Here is a 10,679-nt window from a genome sequence, read left to right as displayed (position 1 = left end):
TTTTTTTTTGGTTTTTCTCCGGTACCGGGAACCGAACTCACGACCTTGCGCTTGCCAGGCAGGCGCTTTTGCCGCTGAGCTAAATCCCCAGCCCCTGGTGGAATGGATTGGATTGGTCCCTTCTGTCAAAGGAAGTGTCAGGTGTCTTGCTGACATTATTTTCTGGTGCCAGCATTTGCTTCCTGTTTCTTTAGCTCCTCGTTTCAAAGGCTCTTCCTTGGGTGTCAGGCTCCCCATCAGTAGCCAACACTGCATTCCTCAGAGCAGGCTTCCTGGACCCAGCCATTCGCACTAGAGAGCCAGCTTGCTGTGGTCTGTGTGCCGTATGTCAGGTCCTATTGCTGTTCCTGCAGAGATCAAATCAAGAAGTTTAAGGAAAAGGGAGGCTGCAAAATCAGTGTTATGTCATACCCTTGTTCAGATTGGAGTAACCCTGCTTTCTCTATCCTTTTGGGCTTGGCTTTGATAGATATAGGGAAGAAAAGCATGAGAACCATTCACTAAGGAGGCAAAGTTTCTCACCTAGAAAGTTTGCAAATTTAGAATTTCACCCTCTTTGAAAGTCAAAAAGCTGAAGGTAGCCCTAGAATATCAGACCTTGAAAAGACTAATCCAGACTTTTTGCTTTAATGTTGGGGTCACAGAAACTCAGAAAAGTTAAATTACTTGAACAAGGCCACACATTGCTTAAGGAGATAGTTCCCAGATGAGAATGAAAGGCTTCAGGAGTTTACTCTGGGCTTACTGGCTCAGTACTTCTCAGATACACCTAGGTGTCTGTAAGTTTTCTTCTTAGGCACTACCATCTCCTTAGAGGAGGGTACCCTAGCATACATTGTAGCAGACAGCAGTGGCAAAGCCAGAGATGGGGAACGGAATGTGTAGAGTCAGACTGCCTGGATTTTTGAATTCCTTTTCCTTTACAGACTAGCTTTGTGATTGCAGTCTGCTCCTTTAACCTGTACTCACTCCCTGCCTCTGTAAAATGAAGATTATATTATCTTCCTTTTAGAACTGCAGAGAATTAAATGTGATGAGTCATGTCATTCTGTTCAATAAATGTATGTAATGATTTTAAAATATTTTTATTAATATTACTAATAACAGATCAATCATATTGGCCCTCTCCTTCCATTGTGAGCCTATGGTCATTTGAGGAGTAAAATAAGACCTACTTTCTCTGTGGAACCTTCCCATAGGACAGAATGGTTTTATTTCCCAGTCCTGCTTAAAGTTAAAAAAATCTCAATTTCCTCGTCTGGGAAAGCTTAACAATATTTTTCTCAGGCTTGTTGTGAGGTTTGAAGATGATGAGGCACATGACGTATGTAGCCCCAGGATTCACAGATAGTGGTTTCTCTTCCTTGTCCTTCTTTACTTTCCATATTAGTAGTTCACCCTTCTCTGTCCTTTTCCCATTTCCGTTCACTCTAAATCTTAGTGTAGGTTAGTCCTCATGGTGGTCTGTTGTATAAGAGGCAGTTTGGTCTCAGCAATTGAAAATAAGCCCCTAATCAGAGACTTGCCTGGTTGTCCCTTAGGCAAATTATGGAACTGCTAAGAGATAGGAGCAGCATTTTTATCCCTCCTTAGACCTGTAACATCCCTAGGGACTGCAGCCTCTGGGTCTGTCCTTTGACCCCAGCAGTGCCGGCTCCAGGCCTGGGGCCAAGCAGGCAGCCAAGCATGTCCTCAGGAGCACTAGCCGGGACTGGCACAGAGCAGGAGGAGGGAGTCTGGAAGCTGACATGCAGAGGAGGGAGGGAAAGAGACAGAGAGGCAGCTAGCCCTGAGACTGAGGGAGGAAAGCTGTAGGCTGATCTTGGCCCAACATAAGCTGAACAGCCCTGAGCAGTTACTTTCTTTGTTCTTTCAGGTAAACACTCAAAGCTGTCACTGCTTAGAAGTGTTTTCCCTGGTTTGTGTGTGGGTTTTTTCCTTTTACTCATTTTCTTTTCTTTCCTTCCTTCCCACCCCTCTTTGTCCTTGGCTCTATTTAACCCATTTATGCCACTCACCTGAGGCAGGACAGCAGAGTCACTTATTGTGCAAACATACCTAAATTGCCATGGCAGGTCTGAGCTGGCTTCTCTGTATAAGGGAAGCTTGTTTCTGTCACCAACTTGTGATAATAGCAGTGACAACAACTATTATCGAGGCTAACACTAAGCTTTCTGCGAACCAGGTATTGAGCAGAGCAGTTCTCTCCCCAACAGTTAAGGTAGAGCAGGATGAGCTGCTGATAGTTACAGTTAGTTGGGGCAGTCCTCATGATTCCAACCAAGGTTTGTCAAGCTTGTCTTAATTTTTATATTCCTGTTTTTTTCCTTCCTAGCTAGGTTCCTTCACCTCAGTGTGCCTCCATTTATTCTCTTGTAATTGAGGGTAGTTACTTCACAGTCATGTTTATATATAGCTACTGTAATGTACTAATAATATAGTGATATTCATTGACATAATGCTGTTATTTATGAAAACTAGGCTCTAGATTAGCTGATTTTGGTGCCATCTCTTAGACAGTGATGGAGAAGAGGACCATCCAGGAAAACACTGTCATTAAAGAGTGTAATGGAGCAGAAAGCTAGGAAATGTGTCTTTTGTAAACCTACAGAGCTGGACTAGTTTAAAGGAAAAGTTATCGGGAATGGGCTGAAAGCTTGCCTCCGGGTAGAGATGGTGTGTGACCAGAAATTTAAAGTATTCATCAGGCAGAGCAGATATTGACCTTGATTTTATTCAGGATCAATTACAAGGAAATTCTTTCCTTTGGAGAGTCTGCTCCTACAGATGTTTCCAGGCAGTGGTGCTTTTAAGTAGGGTCGGTGCTATGGTATAAGATGGTTTTTGAACCCGACCCAAGATAACAGGGCTGGGAGTCCTGGCTGGGCCTGGGGAGACAGGCCTGGAGCACACTGTTCTGATGGGAGAAATTGAGTGGCCCAAAAGGCTGCCTGTTACTGTGCTATTAATACTAGGTTTCATATTTTACGCTCTCTGGGAGGGGACAACATGTGCCAGATACCCTTTATCTGCACTTCCTGACTGAATCCCTACAACAGCTCCAGAGGCAGGTACCATTTTGCAGATTTAGAAATTCAGATTTTCTTTAGGGTCAAACACTTAAGCCAGTGGCAGAATTGAGCGTCAGTTTCAGAGCTGGACTTTTGCCATATTGGTAGACTAAAACATCACAGTAAGTTTAGGGCAGCTAGACTCATTTTAGAGCCCAAGGTTATCCTTCCTGTCAGGATCCTGGTAGCAGGACTGACTGACCTGGCATACCGTAGCATCAAGCACTGTGCATCGACCATGTGTTGTTTTCTTTCCTATGACTGATGGTTAAGATATGCTGTGTTGGTTCGCTGACCTCAAAGCCTACCTCTGTTTACATTCCCAAGGTGCTGTGCTGGAGGTGGGCTCCCACAGTTTATCTCCATAGTAGAAGTCCTTTATCTTGAGCCAGACATAACTAGGCTGTACGTTATGCGAACTTGGGTAATTTACATTGAGCCTCAGCTTCCATACCTTTAAATGAGATGTTGTGGTGATTTGCGTGTTAAGGTCCCTAAAGTGCCTGGCACCAGACAAGTACTCAGTCATTGATAAGTGCTGTTATTAGCTAGGAGCCAAAGGCTGGTGAGTTCAGGGAGACCTTCAACTGTAAATGACCTGAAGTTGCTACCAGCCTCTAGGACACAGGGCTGGGCACTGTCTTGGGGCTTGGAGAGAGTGCTAGGAGCAAAAGTACTTTCCAAGTGAAATGGGTAGATGCAGAACCCATTGGGCCGCAGTCAGAGTAATCAGGGGCCATACTCATCATCAGACCTGAAAATATTTTCCTCAGACTTGAGGCCACACCTCTGCCTCAGCAGTTGAGGCGGGTGGGGGGGGCTTCTGGCACTTGCTGATTGATCATCTATCCACATTGATATTCCCCTTCTTTTCTCATCTGCTGGGCATATTAAGCTGGTTCTGCTGGGTCAGGTCATCAAAAGATGCTCTCATGTGAAGTGCTGGTGGGGTAAATGGGATTTTGGCCTCTTTGGGAGCCCCATCTGTTCTTACGTGCAAGCCTTGGCGCTAGGCTTCCAAGGTAACTGCGGTAACGATGCATCTGTCTGGTGGGTGATGGAGTGAGTGGCCTGGGGTAGATGGCTCAGATGGAGGCCAGGAAGTCCTCTTCCCTCACTGGGTACCTGGGCCTCCGTCGGCAGCAGCAGCTGAGCAGCAAACCCTGGTGAGTCAGCATGCCTGGGAATTAAGAGTTGCCAGTCTGTGAGCATGTGGGGTTTGTGTAAGTTTGGGCCTTTTGTTTCTTTCAGCACTCCAGTCTTCAGAAACACAAATCTGGAAACCAGACCCTCCACATGGTACAGTCTTCCTTGTTCTGCGATAATTCTGCTCAAACAGTTGCTTCCCTTGTGTGATGGTCTTCCAAGAATTAACCCCTTGCCTTTTGAAATTTGAAGAGGTTGTGCTTCAGGCTTCCTACTTACACTTCAAAGAATGAAGAGACTTTGAAACAATTTACTGGGCCTCTCATTTTTACACCAAAAGCTCTTTTAAGGATTTAGTGTGTTTTAAGGATTTCAGTGTGGTTTTGAAGCCAAATTAAACTGCAGGTCTTTTTAGGGCATGTATAGACATGTCTTTTTGTCACTTATTCTCCTTGAGGGTGGAGAGTGAGACACACCCTGATACGAGTCTCCAGTAACTACAGGAATGATGCTGGCAACACTTTAAACTTGGTGTATGCTCAGAGTTTACCTTTGAAGAGTATTTGTCTTAAAGAGAACTCTTGGTTCATCTAGGCACTATTTGGAAGAAACTGCGTTTTTTAGGCAAAGCTTAAAGTCTCAAATTTTCATACAAAACCATCTTTTGCCCCACGCCAGGCTGTTTGAGCTTTAAATTTGCATCATGAAGGCCCATGAAAGCTATCTAGAACTGGGGAGGGTCCATATGGGACTGACATTGATTGTGTCTAGTGTCTGCTTTCCCTACAATACTTCTGGCACCTGGTCCACATTTCTATTAATAGTGACTGCCATTATTCTAGCAGCTGGCATTTTGCATGGACTGCATTGTAAATGGATTTTCTAGTAAACTAATTGAAGGTAAGAAGTCCTGAATAGATAATATAGTCTCAGAGAAATTTTCTAGTAAACTAGTGGAAGGTAAGAAGTCTGAGTAGACAATATAGTCTCAGAGAAATTACCTTCTCTTTGACTCAGAAATTTCTAGCAATTCATTGAAAAACTTGTTAGTTACAATAAGTAATTCATAAATGTCCAGGATGAGCTTGTTATATATTAGTACAGGTTGTATATGTAAACTGGCCCCTTCCCCCACAGGGCTTTATGCACAGTGTTCTACCACTGCTCTATATACCTCTAGCCCTTATTTTTTGCTAAGTTGCCCAGGCTGGCCTCAAATTCTTGATCCTTCTACCTCAGCCCCCCAGTAGTCAGGATTACAGGCTTGTGCCACTGTATCTTTTTAAAATGAATAATACCCCTTTGAAAGACTGTGGCTGTATGTCCTATATGACAATCTCATTTAGTACATAAACTTGGCTTGCTTTCTATGTACAGCTTTGCTACAGACTGAAAGGAGAACAAAAAAGACATTCCTTGATTAGGAAACCGCTGGAAATACAGGCTTGGTGGATGGCTTCTATAGGTGGGTGGAATGAGGCAGAGAAAGGGCATTACAGGATAGGCCAGGAAGGAATCTGGAGGTGTTGGAGATGACTTTTGCTTTGCTGTTTGATTAGGTCCTTGGCTGTGGTCTGGACACACTGCAAATCCTTTGGCCATTATGAGATTATATACGTGTCTTAGATAAGACTTCTGTGGCCGCTGTAGAAAGCCATTCCTTCTTTCTGTTCATCTTTCTTTTCATTTTCTTTCTTAAAATTTTTTGGTTTTTTGAGACAGGTCTTGCTCTGTAATTCAGGCTGGCCTTGAACTAACTTTATAGTCTAGTCTGGCCTTGAACTTGTGGCAGTCCTCCTGTTTCAGCCTCCCAAGTGGTGGGATTACAGGCCTGCACTACCATGCCCAGTTCCTGTTTTCTTAAAAAAAAAATCTGAGAGTGTTGCTATTAGGAACTAATGACCCTTACATTTGTACTTTGTAGCTTAACCCAGGTCCATGTAACTTTCTTCTGTGATGCCAAGCTGGAAGACAGACTTCCTCTGGACCATTTCTGTCAGAGCTGCATTCTTTGATGCAGTCTGCCTATACTCTTTGATGCCTCTTGTAACCTGTATTACCTTAAGAATTTTAGGAATTTCCCTTATTGGTTCTCCATGTGTGCCCTAGCTGCTGCTTTTTTCCATGGGGAACTTAACAGAGCTGGATTACGAGGGAGGCAATAAAGGAAGGGCTGAGCGTATCTCCCTTCGCTGGTTGGTAGCTCACTGAAGTGGGTTAGTCACCAGTGTGCAGGTGTTCCTGGAGGGTAGCATTCTTACCCTACTTCCCCATCCAGAAATGACCACTTTCTAATATCTTTCCAGGTTGGCTGGCTTCTCTGGCTGATGGCATGTTGAGGTACATGGGCCAGTGGCAGCGAGGGCATCCAATCCAGAGGGGGCCGCTCTAGAAGCCAGGCCACCACCACCATGGGCCAGTGTGTCACCAAGTGCAAAAATCCCTCATCGACCCTGGGCAGCAAGAATGGAGAGCGGGACCCTAGCAGCAAGTCACACAGTAGGCGAGGGGCAGGCCACCGTGAGGAACAGGTGCCACCCTGTGGCAAGCCAGGTGGAGATATTCTTGTCAATGGGACCAAGAAAACGGAGGCTGCCATTGAGGCCTGCCAGCTGCCGACATCCTCGGGAGACGCTGGGAGGGAGTCCAAGTCCAGTGCTGAGGAGTCCTCCTTGCAGAGGTTGGAGGAACTGTTCAGGCGCTACAAGGACGAGCGGGAGGATGCAATTTTGGAGGAAGGCATGGAGCGCTTTTGCAATGACCTGTGTGTCGACCCCACGGAATTTCGAGTGCTGCTCTTGGCTTGGAAGTTCCAGGCTGCTACCATGTGCAAATTCACCAGGTTAGTCACAAATACTTCATGTCAGCAGGTGAACAGAGGAGGAAAGAGGACACTGTTGGGCACTGGCGCCAGTTGGGCTAGAACCAGCATGGCTTCATAGGATACAGGTTTTGTTGGTTTGTGTCTTGTTATGTTTGTTTTCCAATTTCTCTGAAGCTTAAATGTTCTGAGCCAAGCTGTGGTTCTGATCCAAAGGGACACTCCCGCAGGCCCCCAGACCCCTGCACGCTCCCTCCTGATTCTCTATTAAAGGTTGAAAAAATACATACCTGGTGCTACAGCAGTCCTGCAGAATAAGACTCAGGTCAGAATCAGACACTTTTGTTTTTATAAAGCTTCCTGTTTCTGATATACCGTGCATTTCCTTTCACGGGACAGCACCTTTGCCTAAATTTTAGATCAGATTTGAAGTATACTGTATATTGTAGCATTGCCAGGCAGCTTGCAAGTATCTGGGCACCAAACGTCTTACCCTGAAGTTAAATGAGGAACAGTATAGAATGAGCCATATTGCCAAGCTTTGCTGCTCAGCTCCACTGCTTTTTCAGACCTTTTTTTGTAACTCCTTACTTGGTATTTATTTTATACCTATCATGTGCAAAGGCACTGAACACTCCAATACAGTGGTCTTGGGGAGTATCCAAGATAATAAATAACTCATTTTTACACCAAAAGCTCTTTTAAGGATGTCACTCTGTGAAGCCAGTTCCTTCTACTGCTTACATCAGCCAGGCTATCAAGCAGTAGCTCTGCATACTTTTGTGGTCATGCATCCTAACTGAGGTTGTTTGTGAGTGATGGCACAGCAGGGTAATCCCAAGATGTGGCCTGCAGAGCACAGGGTTATGAATAAGAACTGCCTTTGAGACGCAGCTGAACAGTTTGTAGTTTATGTGTCCCCCTGAATAGGTTACCCTGCAGAACTCTTACCTTACATCTCTTGAGACTTCAAGCTGGAAGAGTTATATAGGTGTTAAAAATATATAGTGTAACTTTTGCTTTTTAATAACAGAACTCTCATCTCTGGTGGTAGAGTTGGCAACGTTTATACACCATCTTTGGCTCTAAGACTTCCTTCGCAGTCACCAAAAATATACCAAAAACAACCCATAGAGAATCAAACTGGGAGGAGAAAGTACAGCTTAATCACTACGCAGGGTAGAAATCAGCAGGCCACAGAGCAGGAGACTTGAGTTTAGTTTGGAAGATGAATGAATAAATGAATGAACCATTATGAACTCCCCACCATGTGTCAAACATAGAAGGACTTAATACTGTATTAATTTAGTCCTCACCGAACCCTACTCAGTAAGGTAGTGTTCTCACTGTGTGACAGACAAGGACATAGGACTACTTAGTAGAGGAGTTGGAATTCCAATTCAGGCCTGAGGGCCTCAAAGCCATGCTCTTAATCTCTATAGTCTATTGTCTCTCACTAAATAATATAATTTATAATTTACTAATTTTGCCCCTTCCTTCCTGTTGCAGGAAGGAATTTTTTGATGGCTGCAAAGCAATAAGTGCAGACAGCATTGACGGGATCTGTGCACGTTTCCCTAGCCTCTTGACTGAAGCCAAACAAGAGGATAAATTCAAGGATCTCTACCGGTTTACATTTCAGTTTGGCCTGGACTCTGAAGAAGGGCAGCGGTCACTGCATCGAGAAATAGCCATTGCCCTGTGGAAACTAGTCTTTACCCAGAACAATCCTCCTGTATTGGGCCAGTGGCTAAACTTCTTAACAGAGAACCCCTCGGGGATTAAGGGCATCTCCCGGGACACTTGGAACATGTTCCTTAACTTCACTCAGGTGATTGGTCCTGACCTCAGCAACTACAGTGAAGATGAGGCCTGGCCAAGTCTCTTCGATACCTTTGTGGAGTGGGAAATGGAACGGAGGAGAAAAGAAGGGGAAGGGAGAGGTGCACTCAGCTCAGGGCCCGAGGGCTTATGTCCTGAGGAGCAGACTTAGTGCTCTGTCCCGGAGCAGCTGCAAGGGTCTGCCCGCTGCCCTGCAGGCAAGCAAGGAGTTGGACCTTTGTGGACGTGACTGAAGATCCGGATATTTTCTACTCTACACCTTTCTCTGCCTTGTATCTGAAAGGGCTCTAAAATGCTGTATCATGTTTTAGGCACTTTCTTCATTTTTTGGTTATTTTGCTTGTTTCTTTTGGGGAGTATCCCTCAAAATATTTGAACCTGACTACATGTTGTGCTTTTTTTTTTTTTTTTTTTTTAAGCCTTCAGCTAGAATATGCCTGCCATTTCTTGCACAAAATTAGATTTTGTTCTTTTTTCTTTTTGGTGGGGGAGGATGTAGAGCCGGGTGGGGAGAATGGGACTGTTAGGTTGACTTAACATTACAAAATGATACAGTGCCAGATCTCAGTTTTGCATATTGTTTTTCAGGGCAGGTCTGTACTGTGTGTAGTGCTGTTTACATGATTGAATTTAGGTTGTAATAATTATTTTTAAAGATTTACACAGATTTGAATAGCAGTGTTAATGTTAACCACATTGCATTAATTCCCAGACGATTTGGAGCTCTTGGAGAGCCAAGGCCGGTCAAGAGCATTTACAGTCTGGTGACAACCCCCTTTTAAGCTAATTTATCCAAAACCCTTATTTCCCTCACTTCTTGCTCATTCCTTCTTTGACCTATTGCATCTCGTGTTGAGTTTATCCATCAACATGCTGCACCTGTCAGTCAAGTGAGCAGTTCTGTTTTGTTTTTTAGAACACATTGTACTGAGAACCACTTAAGCATTGAGTGCAGAGAAAGCAGTGCTACCTCAGTTTTGCTGGAAGTAGACTTCTTCGATATTTTTCTTTCTTTGATGAAGTTTCTATATTTTCATGTTTTAAGTGGAAATACCTTCTTTTTTTCATTTGCCTCGGAGCCAAAGTTTCTGTTCCTAGTGGTCGGAAAACTGCCTGCCGGCCAGCTGACTTGAAAGAAAACTGTGGTATGGAGCTCTGCTTGAATTTTTTTTTTTAATTCTTTGAGTATCATCAGCTTACTTGTCTGGCAAGTGCAGAAGCCTGGACTCTGCCAAACAAATATCGAAGTGTATTTAATAGTTCAGTGTGTGCCCGTTCCCTTCTTGCTGCACCCATGTTGTCACTTAGCCCCTAGGAGTTATTTATTATCTTTTTGTTAACGTCAGGCTCATTTGGGGTAATGTGATGACTGTTTAGGTTTACATGACCCTCCTTGTCCTTTCCCTATCCCCAGATATGTATATATACATATATAAAATATGTATATATTTTACCTATATAAAATATATATATATACACACATATATGTATCTATATTCCTGTTTTCTTTGCCTGCTAAAACTGGCCATAAAAGAGGGAGCTGCCTTCAATATAAAGTGTAAGAAGAGTGCCAGGGAACATCATAATGGAGGCTTTCATATCTGAATTTAGACTGTTTTCACTATAAAAGAATATGAATTTGCCCAGCTCTTTCCTCACAGGAAAGGGGCCCAGATTCTCAGACTCCTCCATGCACTCGCTCCGCCAGGCCAGCTTTGACCAAACTGCCACCAGGGCCTGAGGAGCTGATGCTCATCCTTCCTGGTTCATTAGCAAGTCCACTTGTTAATTTTCTCATA

The 10,679-nt window shown here is 44.1% G+C and overlaps 1 protein-coding gene across 6 annotated transcripts in view; it reads left to right on the top strand.

Moving 5' to 3' along the window:
• The window catches only part of Dcun1d3 (DCN1, defective in cullin neddylation 1, domain containing 3), a 33,599-nt gene extending 23,239 nt beyond the window's left edge, over nucleotides 1-10,360 (top strand). For 5 of the 6 annotated variants that reach the window (XM_005405045.2, XM_005405046.2, XM_005405044.2 and 2 more), the window contains exons 2-3: nucleotides 6,524-7,059; nucleotides 8,548-10,360. In XM_005405045.2, the coding sequence (XP_005405102.1) occupies nucleotides 6,629-7,059; nucleotides 8,548-9,031 (915 nt within the window). In that variant the 5' untranslated portion in view covers nucleotides 6,524-6,628 and the 3' untranslated portion in view covers nucleotides 9,032-10,360. Of the gene's footprint in view, nucleotides 1-4,322; nucleotides 4,371-6,523; nucleotides 7,060-8,547 lie in introns of all 6 variants that reach the window. The other variant, XM_013504830.1, reaches the window with a different exon arrangement.
• The last annotated feature ends 319 nt before the right edge of the window (nucleotides 10,361-10,679 follow it).

Source organism: Chinchilla lanigera, unplaced genomic scaffold (assembly GCF_000276665.1).
Source record: "Chinchilla lanigera isolate Chin_1 unplaced genomic scaffold, ChiLan1.0 scaffold00092, whole genome shotgun sequence".
Taxonomy (NCBI): Eukaryota; Metazoa; Chordata; class Mammalia; order Rodentia; family Chinchillidae; genus Chinchilla; species Chinchilla lanigera.
The sequence above is the reverse complement of the archived record's forward strand: the minus strand, read 5'-3'. Positions and strand labels throughout refer to the sequence as shown.